Genomic DNA, 27,017 nt, shown 5'->3' on the forward strand with positions numbered 1-27,017 from the left:
CGACTTGGCTTCATGGTTTCAAATTCAGAGCTTGTGAGATCCAAGTAGAGGTGTCTGTGTGTCTGTGTGTGTTTTAATGATGGCCATGGATGGAATGAAGTCAAGACACGGTCAGCGGAGCAAACGGGCCAGTTAGCTTGCTCCTTTGAAAAATAAAACACAAGTGCTAAATTTGATGGTTGCTCTTCACATAGTCAGTTACCATTCCAACTTCAACCCACTTGCTTAACACCCGTCTTTGGATCATACAAATGCATCTTCAGATAATGTCACCTCACACATCAACTCTTAGTCATATTTCTTTTGAGTCCAGTTATATTTTTATCTGCATTGCACTTAACACAGAGCCTCTTTTAGTATGGCCATTCAGTGAAACTTGGAATGTTTTTATAGGTATAATCACAGAAAATTGAGTTGGGTTTAGTACCCTACGAAAAATTCCCACAAAGTATTCCCAAGAGATTGCCTTACTTGACAGTGTTATAATCCAGAAGGATTTTTTAAAAATCGATAACAGGAATTCAAATTATTACTTTTCAAAGCATTGTTTGCAGTACACTGCACGAATTTTTAAAATGTGAGTATTATTTCTCACAGTATTTAATACAAAAGCCCACACCCTCACTGTACATAACACTTACAGCACTGAAGTTCTAGTACGAAAAGGCACTGGTACCTGGGGTGAGTGTTCTGTGGTGTCTGAGGTACCACAGTCATCTTGTTTGGATTATGAGTCAAGGCTTTAATCAAAACATTTTCATTAGCAACACTGTCTCTACTTTCAGATAGTGAACCTCCCTTAGCTCCATGTGCCAACCTCCCCAACGTGTGAACCATCACACTTAAAGGACCAGATAGCAATTAAAATTTGAAAAAGGAGTGTTATCTCAGCTGGGAGCTGGCTCACCTAGTTAGAGTGAAAAATTAATCAAATGTATTAGAAAGCATCACATGGTCAAAAAACAGATAAGGTTTGGGATAGAAAAAGGATTGGATTTCATAGTACTAGGTACGTGTGTGTGTGTGCGCGCGTGTGTGTGTGGCTGTGTGTTTAATTTACTCAAGCAGTTGTGTGGATAAAAATAGCTTCAATCTTAAATGAAATGCCAAGATATGTTCTTTTGAAGGTTGTGTACTTTTGTTTTATGATTTACCTCTTCCTGGAGTAGCAGAATCCCACATGCCTTCAGTCACTCAAAATGGAAAATTCTAATAGAGATACCTCCAACTTTAGCAACTAAAAACATTATTAAAGATTTTTAGAGATTTTTTTTTCTCTCATTCTTGGGAACAGACTTCATAAAGGTTTAGTCTCCCACTGGAATACATTTTTTGAAAAGCTATGTCGGTTACTCCTCCAAATCTAGAATTTGTTTGGTCAGTGTATCAGTCAGGATCCAGGAAGGAAAATAAAAACCCACACTACGTATTCAACAAAGAGAATTTACTGTAGGGAACTGCTTAACAAGCGTCAGTGTGAAGCAGTCCACTAATCTGGAGGCAGTAACTATAGGTTTCCTAGGGTTGAAGGAATAGAGAAAAGAAGGTAGGTTATCACCACCCAGAAGTTTGGAGAGTGGACCTCACCAAACTGGGGTTCAGATCCCTGATAGGTAGAGGCACCCAGCCAGTACTGGTCCTTCAGGGGCTCAGAGGAGAGGCACCGTGGAGCTGGGCGCAGACCTAAAGAGGCATGCTCTGTGGCTGGGGCCAGACCTCAGAGGAAACACACTGAAACTACTCAGGGATTGTTGAAAGAACCAACTGCTGCTGCTACGTCATTGTTGGGTTGGCACTGAAATGAACAGCAAGCAAAAGGGAAGGTGGTCCCTCCTCTCTTCCCCTGGCCTGCTAGGGCCCCATTTGCAGAACCCCAATAGGAAGACAGCTGACAAGAGAGACATGTAATTTATGTTGTCCCAGTCCCAGCATCACCAAGCAGAGCACAGAAGAGTGGATTTGGAGTTGAGAGACAGTAGTCAGCTGTGGGCGCCCCATGGGGCCCCCAACATAGAAATCCCTGCACAGAACCTGAAACCCAGGTTGGAGCACAGCTGTTCCGGGGTGATTAGCACGGTCCTTAACCCATTCTTGGCATTTGCATTTCCTTTCTTTTTTTTAATTTAATTTTTATTTTACAGTGGAGTATAGTGGATTTACAGTGTTGTCTGTTTCAGGTGTACAACTAAGTGATTCAGTTACAGATATACATGTTTCCATTCTTTTTCAGATTCTTTTCCCATGTAGGCCATTGTAGAGCATTGAGTAGAGTTTCCTGTGCTATACAGTGGGTGCTTGTTGGTTATCTATCTTATGTATAGTAGTGTGTGTACGTTAATCCCAAGCTCCTGATTTATCCCTCCCCACTGTATTTCCCCTTTGGTAACCGTAAATTGTTTTTGATATCTGTAAGTCTGTTTCTGTATGGTAAAATAAGTGCATTTTTATAATTTTTTAAAACTAGATCCCACATATGGGTGATATCATATAATATTTGTCTTTCTCTGACTTACTTCACTTAGTATGACAATCTCTAGGTCCATCCATGTTGCTGCAGATGGTATTATTTCGTCCTTCTTTATGGCTGAGTAATATTCCATTGTACATATGTACCACATTTTCTTTATCCATTCCTCTGTCAATGGAAATTTAGGTTGCTTCCATGTCTTGGCTATTGTAAATAGTGCTGCAGTGAATATTGGGGTGCATGTATCTTTTTTTTTTTAAGAGGCTGTGTTTTTTAAATTAATTAATTAATAAGTTTTTTTTTTTTTGGCTGCTTTGGGTCTTTGTTGCTGTGCGTGGGCTTCCTCTAATTGCAGTAAGTGGGGGCTACTCTTTGTTGAGGTGCTCAGGCTTCTCTTTGCGGTGGCTTCTCTTGTTGCGGAGCACAGGTTCTAGGCATGCAGGCTTCATTAGTTGTGGCACGCGGGCTCAGTAGTTGTGGCTCGCGGGCCCTAGAGTGCAGACTCAGTAGTTGTGGCTCATGGGCTTAGTTGCTCCGTGGCATGTGGGATCCTCCCAGACCAGGGCATGAACCCGTGTCCCCAGCATCGGCAGGCGGACTCTCAACCACTGCGCCACCAGGGAAGCCCTGTTTTAGTTTTTTTAAGGAACCTCCATACTGTTCTCCATAGTGGCTGTATCAATTCACATTCCCACCAACAGTGCAAGAGGGTTCCCTTTACTCCACACCCTCTCCAGCATTTACTGTTTGTAGACTTTTTGATGATGGCCATTCTGACTGGTGTGAGGTGATACCTCATTGTAGTGTTGATTTGCATTTCTCTAATGATTAGAGATGTTGAGCATCTTGTCATGTGCTTTTTGGCCACCTGTATGTCTTCTTTGGAGAAATGTCTATTTAGGTCTTTTGCCTGTTTTTTGATTGGGTTGTTTTTGTTTTGATACAGAGCTGCATGAGCTGTTTGTATATTTTGGAGATTAATCCCTTGTCCGTCACATCATTCGCAAATATTTTCTCCCACTCTGGGGGTTGTCTTTTCATTTTGCTTATGGAAACCTTTTGCTGTGCAAAAGCTTTTAAGTTTAATCAGGTCCCATTTGTTTATTTTTGTTTTTATTTTCATTACTGTAGGAGGTGGATCCAAAAAGACATTGCTGCGATTTATGTCAAAGAGTGTTCTGCCTGTGTTTTCCTCTAAGAGTTTTACAGTAGGCATTTCCTTTTGCCATCTAAGTCCCTCTTGCATTGTTGTGGTCAGATACAAGGGATGTCATGAATAATTAGTAATCTATAATAGTTAAATCAATCATCTGCAAATATTGGTATTTTTTTAAAGAAATCAGACTCTACTTACCGTAATGCCACCCTCACTCATTTGAACCACGCTCTAAAGGAGTCACCCATACTCCTGTGTGTTGTGGTGGGGAGAAGTGTCTGGGAACTACTGCGCTAGAGGTCTTACTTCTCTTGGATGGTTCTACCAAAGAAGGGAAGAGTATACACTCAGATCTGTCCAGGGACTTGAACCAGTTATGCTTTGGTCAAAGAAAAGGCTGAAGCTCTTGACTACAACTGTGTTGAGTGATTTTGGCAGATTTCATTCATTCTTGCTAGTTATAGGCTGTGCTAACACAATTAAAACAGGGATGACTAGATTGGTGAAGGGCCATTGTCTTCCAGAAGGTTCAGGGAGTTTTAAAGGGTCAGGATTTTGTGAGCAAACATCTAGTCTGGAGATGCCCTTGGAAATGTTTAAAGCCTTCCAAACCAGATGAGAATGATGGGAGTTCCCCCTCTGCTGCCGGTTCACCTGGGCTCTTGTTTTCACTCTAATACAGAGACTGGCTCCTTTTCCTATTTCCCTACCACCAGCTTTGCTTTCCTAGAAGATGAAGAAGCAATGAGTGATCTACTATGCATTATCCACTGATTTATTTTTCATGCAGTGTGGTTCGTGCTTCCAGTAAATGTTTTCATTTTCCAACAAGAAAAAAGTAGCCGGTTCCCTCAGTAAATGTTACTTGTATATTAGTTGGGTACTTTTGGTTTATTAATGAATGTAATAATGAAAGTGCAGGTTGTTGAAAAGAATCAATGTTGTTTTTATTTAAGGCATAGCAGGAATGGTAGGTACAATGCCTGTGAATGCATCATTGTCGCTGAAGGCCTGACTGGTCCAAACTTGCCTCTGATTGGTTTAAATCAAATAGGTCCAAGCACTTCATAAAATGTCTTTGTCAGCCTGGTTTTGCTTCCAAACCTATTCATCTCTGTCAGTTTTTAATATTAGTACCAGGCTCCTGGCCACAGTCCATTAGTACTGTACTTAATTGCTCATGTTACAGATGATCACCAATATAAAAAGCATTAACGTTTCCCCATCGAAAGACTGTTGCTATGTAGATGTCTCCAACTCAGCAAAGCTTATGAAGTGTGGTTATTCTGGACACTTCTTGTTCAGGATTTATAGATAAAGTTACTGTAGATTATAACGCAAAGAAAAATGCCCACCTCCTTCTGTGCAGGACACTTCTCAGTGGAACATTTTCTTTCTCGTTCAACTCTTCGTTGAAGATGCCCCAAATAACTTTATCAGTAAAGGAACAAAAAGGAAAATGGTTACTTTAGTGGAATTCTCTTAGCTTGATTTTCTGGAATAGTAATTCACTTTAAAGACTGTTTTCACATGCAGATTTGTTTTCTTTTTTTTTTTTAATGTTTTTTAAGCACATGCAAGGGGGAAAAAATCGTTACACAGAATACCAGATTACTGGTTTTAATTTTCCTTAATAAATTACATGGTCTGTGTCTGTGGAGCACATGAAATTGTTACTAGGGATTTTAAAAGGAGCATTAAGGCAAAAGTACTTTATGATGTGCTTTTCTGAGTATTTAGAAAATCATAAACAAATGTATTTGTTTGTGGGGGAAATGAACAATTATGCCTCATCTTCTTATGTACTTAATGCCCAATTTCAAAGTCTACCCTCTTGCTTTTCCCAGAAGCATTCCTGGGGTGAGACTGTCATGCCGCCTGGCTGAGGCGTTTTCCTGGGCAGTGACTTGGGGTGAGCTGCACCCAAGCCCCATGCATTTGGGCGGAACCCCAGTGATAGTCAGATGGAGCTTTGGCCTTTTATTCTCTGAAGGTGGAAGGCAGTGTGTGAGGTTCACGTTTTAAATAAGTATGTGCTGTAAGGTAAATGCCAAACATACATCAGGTTCTAAGGGACTCAGCCAGTCATACTGGGGGAAGCCAAGGGGAAGTAAGGTGAGCCACAGCTCTGTTCATGTCCAGCACAAGACTTGGTGCATTCCTGCTCATTTTGACATCCTTGGAGTTAATCAGTACACAGCTCAGGAGGCCACAGGCAGGATACACAGATTTCAGGGATCCTTTAGCAATCCTCTCGACCAGTGTTACTCAAGTGAGGCTCTTCTGGCCCATCTGTGCTCTGTGAATGGGGCAGCTATGCATAACCACTGATACACTTACATGGCAGTTTGCCAGAATAATTTTTTGTCTGTTGAATTTTTTTTAAATGGGGGCTTGCATTTTGTATGTCTTTTGAAATTTCTCATTTTCCTGTTAATTCCTTTTTATGGTATTTTACAAAAGTATCAGTCAGCAACAGACAGGAAATTTAGGAAACTGGTCCCTCTCACCAGGTCACTGGAGAAGCAGTGCTCCACACCAGCGGTCACAAACTCAGATGTTGAAGGGGGCAGGTAGCATGGGTGAGCACAGGTGTGGCCAGGCTGGAAAGTGCAAAACCCACAGCCGGGCGAGAGAGAGGCCCAGTGGGATCAGCGACACTTACCGCCTTAGAAGGACACAGTCTCGGTGCTTCCACACCTTCCATGTTCTGGAGATAATTTTTATGTGAAATCACCCAACTTACAAATACTGGCTCCAATATTTCTGAAAATATTTTATGTAAACTAAACACGCCTGTGGGCTGCTGTGTTCCATGAGGACTGAACTGTCTCTGGCGTCGGGCTATAATCCAGTCTCTGCTTAATCGCCCTGCAGTGGGGAGGCAACGGAGAAGCACCACTGTTGAAGGCACTCTTCATCTGTACACTCTTCCCATACTGAGCAGCATACCTGTGGCTTCCCATTGACTCTGCCTTGCCTTTTGGGACTGACTCATTCCACATGCTCTTTTTTCTCGGTGATGGGCCTCCATACACTTGGCAAAGCTCCTCTCTCACTTCAAGTCTTCCTAATCCATTCATTCAAGCCTCAGAGCACGATATATGGACTTTCACCAGTTTGGCTTGCTCTCATGTAAATGCCTCCCATTTGTGTCACTTAGAAGACCCAAAGCTATTCCAGATGTGGCATATAGTATTTCTTGGGATGTGGGCAGTGTCAGTCTCTATCAACAGAGCCTAAGATTACTTTTGAAATTGGTGGCCAGTTTCTTTTTCTTGGGTAGGATAGATTGGCCATTTGATTGACTGCCTTTTTCCTTTGCTGCTGCCCTCAAGAGCCAGTTGGTGTTTTTTGAACGTCTACCAAGAATAGGGCTGGCAAAAAATGAGGAGGTGCCCATGCTACCACATTCATGGCAGAGACTGCTAAGGGAACACGATGCTGCTTCCCGAGAACCCAGGCTCAGCGTCACAATTCTTCTCAATATGGCACCCGTAGGCACTGCTACCAACTCATTAGAACTGGGAGGTGCTGTGACCCTATCTTTTAATTTTTCTAAAATTTGCTTTCTTTTTATTGTTTTTTAATTTTTTCTTTATTTTTTTGAATTTAATTTTTTTATAAGCAGGTTCTTATTAGTTATCTATTTTATACACATTGGTGTATATATGTCAATCCCAATCTCCCAATTCATCCCACCACCACCACCACCCCCCACTTTCCCCCCTTGGTGTCCATACGTTTGTTCTCTACATCTGTGTCTCTATGTCTGCCTTGCAAACCCGTTCATCTGTACCATTTTTCTGGATTCCACATATATGCGTTAATATACGATATTTGTTTTTCTTTTTCTGACTTCATTCTGTATAAGTCTCTAGGTCCATCCATATCTCTGAAAATGACCCAATTTCGTTCCTTATTATGGCTGAGTAATATTCCATTGTATATATGTACCACGCCTTCTTTATCCATTCGTCTGTCTGTGGGCATTTAGGTTGCTTCCATGACCTGGCTATTGTAAATAGTGCTGCAGTGAACACTGGGTTGCATGTGTCTTTTTGAATTATGGTTTTCTCTGGGTATGTGCCCAGGAGTGGGATTGCTGGATCATATGGTAGTTCTATTTTTAGTTTTTTAAGGAAAATCCATACTGTTCTCCGTAGTTGGTTGTACCAATTTATGAACTGGACCTTAAAGAGATTAGGTTAGAACCTAAGATAGATCATCGTACACTGCCTAAAATAATTCAGTTGTAGAACTCAGAAACAGTAAAGAAATTATATTTGAGGGCAAGGACCTTGTGGTATTGCTTCCCTTGAGACTCACCAGTGCACCCAGTACTGCGTCGTGAACATACCAGGGACTCAAGAATTAGGGGTTGAATGAATTAAATTAAATCCAAACAAAAAGGACAGCTTTCTCTAGGAAATGTGTACAAAGAGGTAGGGAATGAGTTGGTAGAAGGGGCAGTCAGGAGAGGTCTAAGGCTGAATTTCCAAATTGGATACAGCAGAGGCAGGTATTATAGTTTATCCTCTCAGTGTCTGTTCAGTCTCTTGCCTTGAGGTCCAATGGGTAGACCGTGCCCCATCCTCACCCATGGTGGGGTCGACCAATCTATGGACTTGCATCTCCTTTGTAAACACTGTCTTGGTAATGGGGACTCTGGCCAACGGGTACTCTGTTGGTAACGCTTCTGTAATACCGCCACCCAGGCGCTCTCATCTCCCTTTTCCCCACACCCACAGAAGGCCACCTGGCCCTTATCAGCAACCAGCGACCCCCAAAATCTAACACAAAGTGTTGAGATTTAGGCAGACTAAATAAGGTATTGCTGCTGCTCTTCCAATGATACCCCATCAGTCTTGTTCTTATAAGGCACCTGAATTGGGTGGATGTAAGCACCCTATGCCCGGAGCAGCTTCTCATCTGTAAAGAATGTCTCCCCAAAGGACAGTCAGGTAATTTCATAAGCAAGAGCCTCCCTCTGTATCACTCAGCATGCCTAAAATGCTCTGATAACTTTCCGATGCCTGGATTTTTCAAGAAACTTTAAAAAAGGAAAACAGAACCCCAGCCAGGCCCTGGAGTAGAAAAACTGGTTTCTGTTTAAAAAAAAAATAAACAACAGCCTTTGAAAAATCTCTATTTAAAAATTCTTAAATTTGCCTCTAAATGCAAGTTGTAATTAATAGAAGTTGGAGTTTACACTGTTGAGTGTAAAAACACCCTCAGGCACAAACTAATCAAGTGTGTATGTCATGCTGTAAACTACAGCAAGTTCTTTGTTTGACCCAAAAAAGGCTTGCCAAACAGCAGTTTCTTCTTTGTCGAGAGCTCCCTTATTGTCTCATTTTTGTTTTCTTCCCACTCCCCCTACCCAGCCCCCTTTGAACCTTGCTATAGTATTTAAGAAACTTTTCAGGTTCCATGTTTTATTGACAGTTTTCATCCAGCCTGAATTTAAATTTGAGAATAGATTAGGTGTCTTAGCCCTTTTTCTTTTTGATAAATAACAAGAGGTTTCTACTTATGATTTTCTGTCCTCAGGGCTTTATCATTAAGATTAAATAACTGTATTCTCAAGCATGCCACTGCACAAACATCTTTTCAATTATGTGAGTAACAGATGCCTTCACAAAGGAACTATTGAAAATTCAGAAAGCATGTTTCCAAAAAAGAAAGGAAAAAAAAAGTATCAGATGACAGAAGAATGTAATTGTTTACCATTAAAATATATCCTTAACTCTTCCACTGAAAACCTCTTGGAACATTTTGGTTTTGTGCAAGTTATTACAAAGTTTGATCAAAGTGATACATGTTTGGGGGAATTGTTGAACATTTCAGAAGCTCTGGGATGTGTGGTGTCTCACGTGGGACTTGAATGCGACAGTTGTTTGTGCTTTTACATATGGACCCTTCATGTTGGGGGTGCACATCACGTTGAAAACACTGTAGTTGTATTTGTCTATTATTCTTGAAATGATGTTCATCTGCCCTTGAAAGAGATCCAGAAGAACACCCAGAAGTTTCTCTCCACCCCCCCACCCCCCAACCCTGACTCCCACAGCCCACGTTCAGGGGCCTGTCATCCTGGAGCTGCGTCTCTCACGCTGACCCTCCTTCATGGGAGTCAAGCCACCATCCATCAAGCCAGGGATCCCAGCACCTTTCTTTCCTCTCTTTGCTTAGTTAGGGTCACAGTTACTCCACGACTATGGGAAGGCAAAGAGTCATCAGTGGGCCTCAGAAACAACTCTCCCACAACTGGGGCAAATGGAGAAAATTAGTGCCTTCAAAAGGTTTTCTTGTTCATCTTCTGCTTGCCCTTGAGTAGGTAATGAAGCCCCCAGTGAGCTGATTATTTTCCCAAGGCAGAGATTTTCTGAAGATGAGTGGCCATTGATAATGGTTGTTGATAATAATGGGCCACATGCCTAGGTATCTTAGAGTAGAATGCAAATGATGCTCTTTTTACCCATTTCCTTTTTAAAGAGCTCTGTACAGTTTACCGTTGGTAGCTCATGGGCAAGCTAAGTTGTTGTTGTTGTTGTTTTTTTAATTTATTTATTTATTTAGGCTGTGTTGGGTCTTCGTTTCTGTGCAAGGGCTTTCTCTAATTGTGGCAAGCGGGGGCCACTCTTCATCGCGGTACGTGGGCCTCTCACTATCGGAGCACAGGCTCCGGACGCGCAGGCTCAGCGGCCATGGCTCATGGGCCTAGTTGCTCCGCGGCATGTGGGATCCTCCCAGACCAGGGCTGGAACCCCTGTCCCCTGCACTAGCAGGCAGATTCTCAACCACTGCGCCACCAGGGAAGCCCCAAGCTAAGTCTTTTACACAGAACCCATGTTGCATTCTCCCACCATTTTCTTGCTCAGGTGGGTCCTGCCGCTGGCTTATTCTCCGTGGCCTACATGTCAGCATGGCACCTCCCTCTGTGGTTCGGTGCTCAAAGCTTTGAGTTCACATCTTCGTCTGTCGGAAGCTGACACTCAAGTCCTCTTTCTCAGCTCTCTTTGTGACTGATATTTTTTCTGCTCCACTGAAACTTATACCATAAACTGGTGGAGATCTTCATCTGGAGCCCACATTTTTTCTTAGATGGAGCTTGGCTTTTAAAAGAATAGGAACAAAGTGGCATAATGGCCATTATACTCAACCAGTGTTGTGCCCACTGAGGAAACATTCCCACTGCTCCGCACGTTGACATAGCAGCACATTTGTGTATCTGGCTTTTGTTTTGGTACGTACCGCCCCCCCCCCCGCCGCCAACAAATGCTCTTTAGACATTTTTAGAATGATGGTCTGGTACCTTGAGCTGGAGGTGAACAGTATGTGAGATTAGAACTTTCCATGTTTCTTGGAACCTTAACAAGTGTGTGTACTTCATCTTCAAAAAAGAAAAACTTACCTTCTGTTGGCTCCATATTTGGTGAAAGAGTGCTTCCCCACACTTCACAGCGAAGTTATATATTTTCAGTTTCTGGCTGAGAAGGGAAATGTCTGGCCAAACCTTAGAATTTATCGACCCTGGAATCAACTTGGAGGTATAATAACTCCATTTGGGATCAGATCAGGTCTGAAGCCCCAGTGGAACCAATATGTCATCTCTTTTCTAATGCCACGATAAAACTAATAGTTAAAAGAATAGTAGTAGCATTTTTGCCCTGCTTTGCATGCCAACTTTATCCCCTCTGCCCCTAAAATATTCTATTCTGCTCCAAAGGCACCAGTAGAAATCTGGGCCTGGAATTGTTCACTGGTTTGATAGCATCAAAGTGCCTATGAAGTAACTAGGGTAAGCTTGAGGTTCAAATACAACCCTAAAGATTTGCCACTGTGCCGCGGAGCAACTAGGCCCGTGCGCCACAACTACTGAGCCTGTGCTCTAGAGCCTGCACGCCACAACTACTGAGCCCCCGTGCCACAACTAATGAAGCCCACCCACCTAGGGCCCGTGCTCTGCAACAAGAGGAGCCACCGCAATGAGAAGCCCGCGCACCACAACGAATAGTAGCCCCTGCTCGCTGCAACTAGAGAAAGCCCGTGCGTAGCAACGAAGACCCAACATGGCCCAAACTAAATTAATTAATTAATTAATTAAAAAAAAAAAAGATTTGCCAGTTCTTCTAACTCTTCAGACTGAATCAGTCCTAGACATTCTTATAATATCATTTTTCAGAGCTCTATAAATACATGGAGTCTCATTTCTCCTCTTAAGCACTGTTTGCTAAATGTTTTGGCCCCAAAATGCAGTCATTCCATGAAAGCATTAGTCAATACAGGAGACATTAGTGGTTACTCGTTCTGATGAGATTTGACATTATTTTTCCTCTGTCTATGGGGAGGGGAGGGGAATGTTGCCTAATAAAGATGAAGGGTCTTTTCTTCTTTTGTATGAAATGCAAATGATGAGGACATGTGCAATATTCATTTCTTGAATATGAGGCTGCTGCTTTTTGTTGAGAAAGAGAGGCAAGGCCCTGGAGGATTTCAGAATTTGTAAATATAAAATTATCTGCCTTCGTGTTTAAAAAAATGATAAAAGGGAGAAAGAGTTGGCAGGTTGCCAGATTACTTACATTACAGTAATAGATTTGCTGACCCTTGACTTCTGCTGAAGAGAAATGTATTGAATTTTTCATAATATCAGATGAGGCAGATCTAAAAACCTAGTATACTGAGCACCATTATTTAACTTGAGATTTAACAAAGCAGAAATCTTTTCAAACCAGCAGTTTCTTGTATGATGATAATTTAGTGGCTCAGACACTAATAAATCAAGGTTATAATGCCACCGATTTGTTAATTTTAACTTGGGTTGATTTTAAGTTGTCTTTAAGGAAAAAATAAAAAGGAGAAGGAGAAAAAGATCTTGCTTTTCACAGTGACTGAATTTAGTAAGAATCTCGGTGATAGAAAAAGGCTCCCCTACTGTTTCTGCTTTGGGGTGGAAAATATTATTCTTGTATTATTCCTAGGGAAAAATAAAATCTCATGCTGCTACAATTCTTATGCCTATGGAAAGATGTTATTTTTTAATACATGATGGCTTACCTATTTCAGATCCATTAATGGCATCGTAAATAAGCATTTTGCTAATCTGAAATGTGAAATCTGGATAATAGTAAAGGCCCGTTTATCTGCCTAGCTTTCAATCCTCAGACTACATTAGATTGGGGGGGGGTGGGAGGGGGAATTTCTCTGGATTTTCTAATGAATATATTGCTTCTCTTCCCTATTACTTCCATCCACCAGAAACCCAAACCACATTCTTAGAGTTGCAGCCCATTGAAAATATTTCTCCTGTGTAATGAGTTCTTAGGGGCTGGGGTGCATTTTTGCTTTTATCTGTACAGTTGAGAGGCTGATTAAATCTTTGTTGTAAGGTGCAGTCATGTTGCATTATACTAAATTCTTTATACAATGCTTGCTGCATTGGGCAATGTTGACCTTATGTTGGCTAACCTGTTTTCAATGGTATCGCATGTACGTTAAACGTTTAAATGTTCAGAAACCTATAATAGCTTTCGTCCTCTGTACTGTGTAAAAACTTCTAATAATCAGATGATAAGATCATATCCTGTGGGGTAATTGTGTTGTACCATGACAGGATAACTGAAAAAACATTCAGTGAAAATCGTACCAAACGGAAATCACTATATGAACAGCGATTGTTTGTGTGCCGGGTGAGAAGAGATCTGCTCTTCAGGGCTTAGCTGGTCATATTTCTACTTGTTTCCTTTTAGCTGCTGCCTTTCTTGTTTTATTTCGGGAGCCTTTATTCCCTGAGCCACTATAATTATCTTTCAGTGATTTAGAAGGGAAAAGAAACACTCACTTGACCTTTACACACACACACACACACACACACACACTCACACTCACACACACTCTCCCTCTGGAAGCCTTGAACAAGCAGGGTTTGTGTTTGGATTCAGTTTTACCTTAGTCATGCCTCTTTCCAGATACAAGAAACATTTAATTCCAGATTTCCTGCTTCTGGCTTTAGGCCTTTGACCAGCAAAGTGAAATGTATTTTTTACTGCTGTCAGCCAGCCAGCTGCTGAGCTGAGTGAAGGGAAGAAAAAAAAAAAAATGAAGGAAAGGGAAAAAAAAAAAAGAAAGAAATGAACTAGAAGTGTTGCCCTGCTTCTTGAACTTGCAAAATTGTGCGAGGAAATTAAAGTCTCCTTAGCACCCATCTAGAAAGCTGGGTCGGCCCAGGACTATCAGGACCTGAGGTGAGGGGTCCTCACCTTGGGTATCTCTCCCACCCAGTTCTCTGCTTCCTCTCACCCCCTTCCCCACACTCAGAGGTAATGCTGTCCTCCATAGTGAAGGGAGTCCCTCCCTCATGGTGCCACCATCTCAATTAGAGAGTGGAGTTTGGGGGGAGGGTGGTACCAACAAACAATAACCATTGGAATACCCAGACTTCAGTGCTCCTTGGGTTCCCATGGCAACCAAACAAAAGTAAAACAAACCTATCTGTCCTAACAATAAAAATATGTTTTCATTAAAGTCAATTTAACATATTTTTCCTAATTTAAAATATTCAATGCATTTTGCTCCCGGACAAAAATCCCCAACCTGCCACTGCTGAAGGGGATAAAGTCCCTGGCAGAACCATGCAGATAAAAGCAACTGGGGGGAATGTTGGGGACTTTACGGATGAGATGGAATACATTCAAGTATGAACAAGATTGCTTTTTTTCTCTCTTCTGCTTAGTTATGCTTTTTATTATATAAACATTAACTGTAATATTACAGTGGGAAGCAGGTATTTGGCAGCCATATATTATTTTAGTAAGTCTACATAGAGAGAACAGTTTCCAGTTTTAGCAGCTGTAACATGTTTAAACTCAGTTTGTAATGGGATCTGAAGATAACTATTCCCCATGGGCTGTGTTGATCTTCATGGCTGGCCCACTGCCAGACGCAGGGCTCGAAACTATTATTCACGCCTTCTTGCACATACCTTGCCTGAGCATGCTCAGTAATGACTTTTGTTTCTAATTGCTGTAAATTGAGATTTGATTTTCCCATAATTTACTTGGTATTTTATTAAAGAGTGAAATACCATGATCACAAATGTCCCCACGTCTGTACTCAAAAACCCGAACAGTTGTGTACGTTTAAGTACTTGAGATCCAAATTGCATAGTTAGAAACCAGTTTTAGGATAGCTAACAAATATCCAAGCCAAAGAAGTTTTTGCCTGGGAGTCTTAGTTTAAAAATAATTACGGTTCCCAATATTTGAACAGATTTATGTTGTTTATAAGCCAAGTACATTTTCTTCATTGAGTCAACTTGTCTTATTTAAAACAAATTATGTTTGCTGTATTAAAGTTCATATTTTTAAGGCTGAGTCTTGTATTAATCCCACAGTGAGTCATTAATCATACCAAATGCATTATAAAAACTTTAATCACTGAAGTTGAAACTGAGATTGTAATGCAATCCATCCCATTTAATTACATCAGCTATTTTTCCCTTTCAGATCAAGCGCTACGTCGCAAAGGGAAAACAGATTAAAACAAGAGCTGTTTGATGTTTCTCTTTTTAGAGCAATTTTATGTACTTTGTTTAAAAAGTTATATAATTAAAATGCTTGAATTTTTCAGCCCTCTGATTTTTGTGGCTTGAACGTTCTGTCTGCCTTCCTTCTCTCTGGAGCCCTCTTTAACTTGGCACCCCAAAACAGAGCTTCTCCTATTGGAGGCACCTACTCCCCCCCAAGAGCTCTGGATAAGACAGCCGTTTTCCCGCTGTGCTGCGCTCCCCTCCCGTAACCTCTTTATCTTAAGTGTCTGGTCTATATTTTGACATGAATGAATGCAAACTTGGGAGACAGGCAGAACTAGGTTCAAATTCCACATCTAACAAATGGGGTGACTCAGGCAAATTATTTAGCCTTTTTGGGCCTCAGTTGCCTCATCTGTTGAAAAGGGAATAATAATAACAACAACAATAATAGTAAATACTCCATAGGGAGGTTGTGGACATTACGTGAAATAACCTATATAATGTACCTAGGGCATTACCTGGCACATACTAGTACTTTACTAGAATGTAAGCCTCAGGGGCTTTGAATATCTTGCTCACTGCTGTATCTTGGTGCCTAGAACACTGCCTGACACATAGTTGGTGCTCAATCAACAGCTGTTGGCAGAATGATAAACGAATGGCAGCTAGCATTATAGTTGCTGTTATTGTGATGTTGTTATCAGCATCTAGCCAGGTCCCATGGGCAGTGATCATGATGTGACTTTGGATGTGTCCATTGGTATCCTCGGTGTACAGCTTCGCAAAACAAGAAAGAGGTCTTGCAAAGAAAGCAGTATGTAAGCTACCCGGTGCTGGTTTTGACCGGGGAAGATGAAGTCACTCAATTAACTGCCTGTATTGAGACAAGAAAGTAAACCCCCATAGCATCAACACTACTGGAATTGCCTGCCCTGACCGATCCTCTCTTCTGATACCCTTGTAGATTAATCCTGCCGTATGAAAGGTTTATTAAAGGAGAGGAAGATAAGCCCCTGCCTCCAATCAAACCTCGAAAACAGGAGAACAATTCACAGGAAAACGAGAATAAAACAAAAGTATCAGGAGCCAAACGCATCAAACACGAAATCTCTAAGAGCAAGAAAGAAAAAGAGAATGCCCCGAAGCCCCAGGATGCATCAGAGGTGAGTCGGGCTACTCCACAGAAATACCTCTGTGAGGTTGGTCCTGCCTCGGGGTCTTCTGGAGCCCTGCATCCATAGCTGCATCCCTGCCAGAGACGACACCAGGCTGAGAAACTTAATCATCTAAACTTCACCATTCCCTGAGTAGTGGGCCTTTCGGGGCAGCACATGGATTGAATGGGATAGGCCTAGAATAGGATCTAGAAGGAAGCAAACACTCTGTAGAAAACTGAGAGTAGACCCGACTTTGAGAGAGAAGGAGCCAGAGCTTCAGCTCTTAAAGCCAAGGGACTCCCATGTGAAAGATGTGGCTTCTTTGCCATTTCACAGCCAGCCTGTCTGAGGAGCTGGTGTGACTTTAAAACACGCATTGTGGGATCTGCTGTGTCTCTGCAGGACTGTCCTAAAAACTTCAGAGACTTGTTTGCCTCCATTAATTGACCTCTGTGCACCAGACTTGGGTTAAGACCAATTTAGAAACATCTTAAGTACATATTATTTATAGGGGAATTTTGAAATGGTTCCTCTGAAACCATGATTATCTGTCTTGTTAACAGGTAGTTTCTGAACCTTTTAAAACAGGCCCCACCTACCCACAGCCCCCAACAGCTCTCTGGTAGAAGCCGTTACTGTCATCGTCCAGACAGTCATGGGGGATGAGCTGGGCTCTGTTTCAAGATGAATAATAAAAAAATTCTGCCGCCCATTAAAAAAAAAAAAAAAAAACCAAAACAAAACAAAAGAAACCTAGCAGCCACATTTGAAGACAGCATGTTCTAAGATTCAACCCCAGAAGGAACTTTGGTGCTGATATTAAACACCCCCTAAAATCAGGTTTATGATGAACACATAAGAGACTCTCTAATTAAACACCAGCTTAAAACACACACACCAGCCTCCTAACTAGAAATTAACTTACCCAACTGACTCCTGTGTAAGAAGATAATATTAATACCAAGAAGAGAAATTTGCTTTAATTTTTGTTTCATAATTATTTTAAGCTCTAATAATTAAAAGGGGGGGATGATGCAGAGATTTCTAAACATCTGCAAGCTTGCAACATAAATAGCCAAAAGCAAGGAAATTCCAAGTTAAGGCTTACATTCCATTCTCCCTTTATCCTGTTGGTCTGGTGATTTATTATAGGGCTTGGGATCAGTGAGTTCTATTAGATACCATATGTACAGCATTGCCAAAGCACCAGGGGACAAACTGAGGACCAAGAGGCCAGCTGGCCTTTGAATGGCTCCACTCTGGGCGTGAGAATTGAAAGGGCTGCTTTGTGAGTTGGGGTAGGAATCCTTAAGCCATTGCCCTGAGCCTGTCAGCTTGGGAGGCGACCGCTGTCAGTAGAGCCCAGTGCCCTGCAGTCCACAGAAATTCTGAAAGCCTTAAGGCTCCCTGTTTCCTATAGGCCCCCACAGGTTCCCTTCAGGGACTGCAAGTATCTAAGGGACCGAGGTCATTATGATCAGGTTATCTGAACTACCTGGAATCCCACACCCTCTCTCCAAGGTTGTCCCAAAGATCAGAATCACTCCCTGCCTCCTACACAGACCCATGTTTTATATATATATATAACAAGTATATTTCTCTCTCTATATATATAGAAATACTTGCTATATATATTTCTATACATAGCAAGTATATCTCTCCTCACTGACTGTGTGTTTGAATTTTATTGTTGTTGTTATTATTGTCATTGTTTTTAATTTGGAGATAGGAGGGCTTTAAAAGCCCTTCTAGTCAAACCCACTATCTTCGAGTAATCAGATTATATAAGCTGTGTGGGGGGAAGGTACCATTTAATATACTAAGGCAAATCATAAAATGCCGTCCTACAAAAAGGGTGCTTTACTTTTTTTTTTTTTCCTGCCTAGCTTTCAATGACCTCCTAAACCTGTTTACAACCAAAAACCTAGAACTCCATGTACCTGAAGGCCTAGGTCATAGAGACATCAGTGGGGCTGAGACTCCCCCACAGCCCCATCAGAAACTAACACTTAAATGCAATATGCCTTTTTCCCTAGCCATAGTCATTTTTCTATATTTTCATGTAATGTATAAGCTCACGAGACCAATGACAACTGTTAATGTAGAACAAGTAATGATCTTTGTACTGGAAAAGGCAGCTATTAGTACAAAAACAAAGAAAGGAAAAGACTGATGATAAGCATCCCTAACAAAGAGGGATATCCTGAAGTGGATTTAAGGGGAAATATCTATGAAATGGGTATGGTTCCTTAAAATTTTTGTTCCTATGCATCCCTACACCAGCATCCTCAGTCTTGCCCAAAGATGCTAACGTGGTAGACACTTCTTTCCTTAACAAAGAAGAAGAATATTCAAGGGATGAGGTGGGGGGAGGTGGGGAAGACCATCTCAATATCCCCATTTTGTGACTGTTCTCCACCAAGACACATCAGGGCAGAAGGACAGAAGTTTTGAAAGAACTTGCCAGTCCCCCTGGGTCACAGATGGAAAGTTAAGATGACCTTCTAAGGCCAAGGTCTGCACAGCTACGTAATGCCATGAATGAGTCAAATTGTGCCCACAGCTTCTGTCAGTAGGGACACATAAAGACCATCCATCTCATTGACTACAACTTATTTCAGTGAACAGAAAAGCTGTATGTGTTGTGGCATTCACTGCTTGAATTCTGACAATTTCATTTTCAGCTTTAATGGAAATGTCGTTTGCTACAGCCTAGAAGGACTTGGAGTCCCTCTGTCCCTCAGGTAGACAGGCTGACATTGCATCTGCATAATTTTTCAATACTTTAGCTTTATCTGCATGTCATATGGCACTGGGTAGAAATTATTAACACTTAAGCATTGCTAATTTAACGCATCATATTGAACATGTTAGGACGGGATTTGCTCTCTCGAAGAAAAAACAAGGGGTTTTAGTAAGTTTGTTGTTGACACGGGGTTGGATTTTTGAAAGAGAGATTCTAAAAACATCTTTCTCCAAAGTGTCATAAACCGCAACATGTAATTTAAAACCCATTTGGGGCTTCCCTGGTGGCGCAGTGGTTGAGAGTCCGCCTGCCGATGCAGGGGACACGGGTTCGTGCCCCGGTCCGGGACGATCCCACATGCCGCGGAGCAGCTGGGCCCGTGAGCCATGGCCGCTGAGCCTGCGCGTCCGGAGCCTGTGCTCTGCAACGGGAGAGGCCACAACAGTGAGAGGCCCGCATACCGCAAAAAAAAAAAAAAAAACCATTTGGATAATTGACGGATTTGACACGAAAACAACCTCAGAATTAAACTATATATTAGCATCAAGGAGTGATATGATTGTATACCGGCAGTACATAATACTTTGCTATTTTGATAGGTATCTATCTCATAAGGGACTGGAGTGAATATGCATATTTCCCCTGATATTTCTGTAATTTATATTTCTTTGTTTATAGCCATGATTGGGGAGTAATAAAGCTTTACAGAAACTCCATGAGCTGACTGAAAAGGCTGTTTTCAAAAAACGGCTGTGTGTAATATTTTATTTCATAGCATAAAGTGTCAACGCATTTGGCTTCCTTCTGACTATCTTTTGCAATATTTTATCAGGTTTCGTCAGAGCAAGAGAAGGAACAAGAGACTTTACACCAGAAAAGCATCACTGAGCCTCTCCCAGTAGCAGACACAAAGAAAAAAGTGGAAGGGTACCAGGATTTTGCAGCAAGGCCCCTGGTGTCCCGAGCAGACCCAGAAAAGGACAACGACACAGATCAAGGTGCCAGCAACGAGGAGGCAGGAGAGGAGGGGCCTGCCCCTCCACTCGCGAGTGCCCCTCTGGCCCCCGAAAGGGATCCAGCCCCAATCCCCGGGGCTGGCAAACAGTCGCGCACCTCTCCCAGGGCTCTCCTGGACTCAAAACAAGAACCCAAGCCCTGCTGTTTTACAGAGAGCCCTGAAAATGAACTCCAAGAAGCATCCTTCCCCGGCTTCCCCACCACGCAGCCACCACTGGCAAACCAGAGTGAAATGGAGGATGACAAACTCCCCGCAATGGCGGATTATATCGCCAACTGCACCGTGAAGGTGGACCAGCTGGGCAGTGACGACATCCACAGTGCACTCAAGCAGACCCCGAAGGTCCTTGTGGTCCAGTCATTTGACATGTTCAAAGACAAAGACTTGACTGGGCCCATGAATGAGAACCATGGACTTAATTACACCCCCCTGCTCTACTCAAGGGGCAACCCAGGCATCATGTCCCCGCTGGCCAAGAAAAAACTTTTGTCCCAAGTGAGCGGGGCCGGCCTCTCCAGCAGCTACCCCTATGGCTCCCCACCCCCTTTGATCAGCAAAAAGAAACTGATTGTGAGGGACGACCGGTGTTCGGGTTTGTCCCAGGCCCATCATGGCCAGAGCACTGACCACATGGCAGTCAGCCGGCCGTCAGTGATTCAGCACGTCCAGAGTTTCAGAAGCAAGCCCTCAGAGGAGAGAAAGAGCATCAATGACATTTTTAAGCACGACAAACTGAGTCGATCGGAGCCCCACCGCTGCAGCTTCTCCAAGCATCACCTTGGCCCCCTTGCCGACTCCTATGTCCTAAAGCAAGACACTCAGGACGGCAAGGAGAAGCTGCTAGAGAGGAGGGCTCTTCCCCACTCTCACGTGCCTGGCTGCCTGGCCGATTTCTACTCATCCCCTCACCTCCACAGCCTCTACAGACACACTGAACACCATCTGCATAATGAACAGACATCCAAGTACCCTTGCAGGGACATGTACAGGGAATCAGAAAACAGTTCTTTTCCTTCCCACAAACACCAAGAGAAGCTCCACGTAAATTATCTGGCGTCTCTACATCTGCAAGACAAAAAGTCGGCTGCGGCGGAAGCCCTCACAGACGATCAGCCAACGGACCTGAGCCTTCCCAAGAACCCTCACAAACCCACCGGCAAGGCCCTGGGCCTGGCTCACTCGGCACCCGGGCCTCAGGAGAGCAAGGGCGCCTCCCAGTTCCAGGTCATAAACAGCCAGAGTAGAGACTGTCATCCCAAGGCCTGTCGGGTGTCGCCCATGACCATGTCGGCCCCTAAAAAATACCCTGAATCGCTCTCCAGATCAGGAAAACCTCACCCTGTGAGACTGGAGAATTTCAGGAAGATGGAAGGCATGGTCCACCCCATCCTGCACCGGAAAATGAGCCCTCAGAACATTGGTGCAGCGCGTCCCATAAAGCGTAGCCTGGAGGATTTGGACCTTGTGATAGCCGGGAAAAAGGCCCGGGCCGTGTCTCCTCTGGACCCCTCCAAGGAGGTCTCTGGAAAGGAGAAGGCCTCAGAGCAGGAGAGCGAAGGCAGCAAGGCCGCGCACGGTGGGCATGCTGGGGGCGCCTCGGAAAGCCACAAGCTGCCCCTCTCCTCCCCTATCTTCCCAGGTTTGTATTCTGGGAGCCTGTGTAACTCGGGCCTCAACTCCAGGCTCCCGGCTGGGTATTCTCATTCTCTGCAGTACTTGAAAAACCAGACTGTGCTTTCTCCACTCATGCAGCCCCTGGCTTTCCACTCACTTGTGATGCAAAGAGGAATTTTTACGTCGCCAACAAATTCTCAGCAGCTATATAGACACTTGGCTGCAGCCACACCTGTAGGAAGTTCGTATGGGGACCTTTTGCACAACAGCATTTACCCTTTAGCTGCTCTAAATCCTCAAGCCGCCTTCCCATCGTCTCAGCTGTCGTCTGTACACCCCAGTACAAAACTGTAAGCCTGGCTCTGCCCAGCATCCCAAATGGTGTGGATAACAGAGCTTCACTCCTTAGCCTCGGGGTGACGGCTTGTAGAATTAGAAGTCAGTATTCTTCTAATCTGGGGTGAGATCAGTCCCGGCCAAAAGGGGCCTAGAGGGGAGGTGAACATACCTGATATTTCTGGGATGACTCTAGCCCTGGCTGGTCAGTCTTGAGCCCCTGCCAACACAGATGCCCTCGCACCTCGGATCGTTCACTTTGCACGGGGATCTTGTGAAGGGATTCATGTGTATCCAGGAAGAACTTAGAGGACCCCGTCTGAGTTCTGATGGTCAGGAAACAATCTGGGCAAAAAAGGGCAGATATTTCAGAGGAAGGGGCAAGGAAGACTGGCAAATATGCCAAGGGATGCCCCTCTCTTCATAAAACTCTCCAAGGTTCAATCAATGCAATGTATAGTGAAACTTCAATAGATCTTTCATTTTGACACTATTAAACAATCCAGAGAAGTAAACACTGTTAAACTGACTGTATATATTTGCTTCTTAAAACTACCCGTATCACTGTTTGCTCACCTAATTTATATACAGGTAGTCCTATTTTCTCCCAGTTCCTTCTTGTCCCTTTTTTTTTTAATTAAACAGTATCGCTTTTGTTTGCAGGTCTTGTTTTTGTTTTGTTTTGTTTTAAAGGCTGGCTGTCCTTAGTTGTTGATGTGTGTTTGTAATTTTTCCACATCTTATCATTTTGAGCAGCTTTGGGTGGTAATGTTATTGTTTACAAATTGAAGCAACTGATTCTAGTGGAACAAATGATCAAAGAAACAGTTGAGCACACAATAGTGCAAAGAACGTTCCTTTGCAAATCTGCAACTTAAGGATTTTGTTCCTCATAAATGGCATAGTTGAAAGAGCTTATACACTGCTTACCCGGCCAAATGCTTTGCTTTGAAGTATTGGGTTATGTGAAAATATCGAGCATTGTACTTACCTTATCTAGGCTGTGAAACTGTCCTACATACCAGAGGAATCATAAAAACAAAAACCTCACAGGCAGCAAGCTGCTGAATTAACAACGGAGTCTAGAGGACATATTTGTGGGCTGCACACATATTTTAGGAATTTCAGAAATTAGAATAGAAGCCAAAATGATTTACATTCGTGTTGGCACTGATCCCTTTAAACAGTCTGGGAAGGGGGGTTGGGAAGAAGATAGAGCTTGACTATCCAGAAGAAAATGAACAGCGGGAGGCCCAGGCACCAGATACCTGCCCAGGGCCATGGTCTTTCGAGTAATAGGTAGTCACATTGCCTTCATCAAGTTGGTTTCTCGCTATTCCCAGGAAGAACCTCACAGGCCACATCTTTGGGGGTAACGGCAAACTGATTACCCAGTTCAAAAGAAAGCCATCCTCTTTGGGTTTATGGGGCATGACTTCTGTGTGTATGCACACACATAGGGTGATTTGTGTCATGTTTTTAACCACCTGGCAATACAGTCCACCTAACAATTTCTTTTATTGTTGCAAAGAAATGGTCAAGCTGTTCAAGCAGCTAAAAGATGTAGAGAATGTATACTGTCATGCTTGGCACTTTATTCTGTTTGCTGCCGAGCTGTAACATCAAGGTGGATGCATTTTCTAAGTGTGTTAAAAGTCGATCGACACAGAGAGTGGATTTTCCTTCCAGGTCCCATCCCTGCTGATAAGACTGCTTTGATGAACTCCCCAGTCAACCCTCCCCTGCCCCACCACTACCGGTAGACATTAGAACCATAGGTAACCAAGTCTTTTACCTGTGAGATATTTAATTATATGAAAATTGATGACAATTTTCAACTTCTAAATAGGTAACTTGACTGCAAAATAATCAAAACTGGTAAACAATGAAACCGTGGCTCTTAAACCAAGCCATGCATGCCATGCATTTGTATTGAAATGTCTCTATGATATGAAGCCAAATATTCAGTGTAACATACTTAATATCCAAAGGTGGAAACAAAAGAATGTAGAGATCTAGTGTTAAGAGTTCCATTTGCTTCAATTAATTATTTACCTTCCTGTGGAATAATATATATATATATATATTTAATAGAACCATAGATAGACTAGTAGAATTTAGATTATAAATGTGTGAATGCAGATTATCCTGCTATTGCACAAGATAGAGGGCGGAAAAAAATCTCAATTCCAGCTGGCAGAATGCTGGCCAGGACACATATAAGAAAGCTGCACTAGACTGAATAGTCACAGAATCAGAGGACATGGAAGAAGAAGGAAACTTCAGTGTTTCTGCAGCTGACATGGGCTAGATCCTACATGGTTTCTCGGAGCTCGTTTCTCAAAGAAAATGGGGGCATCTGTCCCTGGTGGAGCTCACCTATCCATTTTGAATATGGGGCATTTGTTTTCCCCACTGCAATGATTTCAGTCTGGTTTCATCATGTTGGAATTCGATCACACCATTTTCAAACAATGTTAACATAGTCCAGCTTTTGTTTTTCTCATCTCTTCCGAGAGGAGATTCACTGTTTCTGTCTGAGGAAGCTCATACCCTTGGCAAAACAGCAGGACAAATAAAGAGAAATGGGGGTATACATTCCCAACAGAAGCAGTGTGTTGTTTTAAAACTCCGAACAGAGATCTTGGAAATCCTTCAAAAAGACCATTGAATTCTTCATTGGCTGAGAACTACATTTTAAAAAGTCTTAAATAGGGCTTTGTTTGCATTGTTTGAGTTCAAGGGGCCTTATTATTGAATGGAATTGCACAAGCCTTTCTTTGTGCAATCAAACCATTGTTATTGGTAGTTCTGTAAAGGAAACTGTGGAATCTAATTGGCAGTGGAGTCATAAATCTATTTACGAAGTGTGGCTTCCAAGAAATGTTGCAATTCAAAATGCACTAAGTCCGTGATTTACTGGAGATTTGGAGATTCTAAATAATATTTCTGAAAAACTTCTGGCTTAACTTTTGGCAACTCAACATTAAAGAAAAAAAACCCCACAAAACCCAGCCCAACCAAGTTTCAGAATTAAGTATTCTAGTAAGTGATTGGAACTTGTAATCTTTGCCACAGGACTGACTTATTTATTTACTAGCTAGAAGCTCTTAAGTTCACTTGTTTATCAGGGCATATACAGAAGGGTTTGTTAAAACTCAGCATTGACTTTACAACTTTCTGACCTGGTGCATGAATTCTCAAGTACTGTATTTCACTGTGTTGGTGTGTCTGATGGAAATTTCGAGGTGATCCCACAAAAATATTTTATGTAGTGTGCCTTCAAAGAGAACCATTTATTTCTCTTCACTTGTTGTCCCACAAGTCACATTTGGTCGTGGTCAGCCAAGTCCCATCTGGTCTAGTTTTACACTTGTCCCAATTTTAAAGAAAAATGGGAACAAGTCTGCCCTGGTGAGACCCACACCATTGCAATGAATATCTTGAGCACTTAAATTCCAGTGTTGGCTGTTGATGTATTTGATATTCTGCTTGTCTCCTCATGGTTGAAATATGTCTGAAGAATAGCAGCGTAATCTCTTGGCTGTTTATACTTTTTTAAACCTTCCTGTGTTGTAAATATTGTATACTTTTGGTGACTCCAGCTATGTAACCTCTATGCTCTGTAAGGTGATTATTTGTATATAGCAACATGGCCCAGTGATACTATATAGTTTCCCAATGGAGAGGTTATTGAGTAACCTTTGCATTAGTTTAAACACTACCAGAAGAATGCTGAGCCAACTATAAACACTCAATTTTGTATGTTTTCCAAATTGTACTTATTACTGCTTTTGATACTGTATTACGTGCCAATAGTTTCCCAATCACATAGCAGGCAAGAGATATTTTGTACTTTTTGATCCACTGTAATATTTAATAAAAAACATTACTATCTGTTTCCTTTTGGGTGTAATCTGTCACTTCCTCCTGAGGAGCCCTGTGACCTCACCAGAGTACTTTCTACCCCATTGTCCCCAAATAGGATAATAACAATAACAATGATGATGATGATGTGTATGTTTGTTGAGAACCTACTGGGTGCCCAATTGGCATACAGTATCTTTACTCTTCACAGCCCCATGTAAATATGGTTATGCCCATTTTACTGATGAGAAGACTGAAGCTTAGGTAAATCAACTTGCCCAAGATCACCTGGCTAACAAGTTGGCAGAGTTAGGATTTGAACCCAGGGCTCTTAAGTCTACAACTTCCTTTGTATACCAAGCTCCTCTCCTGGCAGGTAACAGAAGTCACCATTTACTTATTTGCTTATTTGGACAACAAAGATTTTTTCATGTCTCAACTGCCAGGCATAGTGTTAGGAGCTGGGATTACAATGGTGAGTAAAAGATAAAAAATACTGTCTCTGGAGTTTATAAATCTTATGGGAAAGAGAGTTAATCAAATAGTCACCCACATAAATACAAAACTTCAACCTGACCTAGTTCCAGGGGAGAGGAATGTGATGAAAAGTGATACATGAAGAGGAGGTGGTGACTAAACTCATAACGTGAAGGATGAGTATGAGTGCACCAGGTGAGAAGGAATTGGGAGAAGACTTATCCAAGCACAAGCTAACACATGTGCAAAGGCCTGGAGTCAGGAACAAGTTTAACTTATTATAGGAATTGAATAAAGCCTATGTGACAGAAGCATAATTAATAAGGTCCAGGGAATGAGGCTGAGTTGAGGTTCAGAGTATAGCAGGGGTCAGCCAGATAGGTCCTAAGAGACCAGGTTGAGCATTTGGTCTTTATCCTAAGCAAGAAGAGGTTTAAGTGGGGAGGTGATATGTTCAGATTTGTCTTTTTCAATGTCACCCGCTGGCTGCTGTGTGAAGGCATTTTGAGAGCAATGTAATGCAAAGATGGTGGTCATTTCAATTGGGGTGGTGGAATGGAGGAGTGGATACATTTCAGAGGTACTTGGAAGGAAGGACGAACAGACTTAGTGATGGGTTAAATGGAACAACTGATGTATATTC

General features: G+C 42.4%; 1 protein-coding gene across 2 annotated transcripts in view; it reads left to right on the forward strand.

The window, feature by feature from the left end:
* Positions 1–25,929, forward strand: part of ARID5B (AT-rich interaction domain 5B) — a 192,500-nt gene extending 166,571 nt beyond the window's left edge. For both annotated transcript variants that reach the window (XM_081234657.1, XM_081234658.1), the window contains 2 exons: positions 16,124–16,322; positions 19,895–25,929. In XM_081234657.1, the coding sequence (XP_081090783.1) occupies positions 16,124–16,322; positions 19,895–22,048 (2,353 nt within the window). In that variant the 3' untranslated portion in view covers positions 22,049–25,929. The remainder of the gene's footprint in view (positions 1–16,123; positions 16,323–19,894) is intronic.
* The last annotated feature ends 1,088 nt before the right edge of the window (positions 25,930–27,017 follow it).

Source organism: Mesoplodon bidens (genome assembly GCF_964165515.1).
Source record: "Mesoplodon bidens genome assembly, chromosome: 1".
Lineage (NCBI taxonomy): Eukaryota > Metazoa > Chordata > Mammalia > Artiodactyla > Ziphiidae > Mesoplodon > Mesoplodon bidens.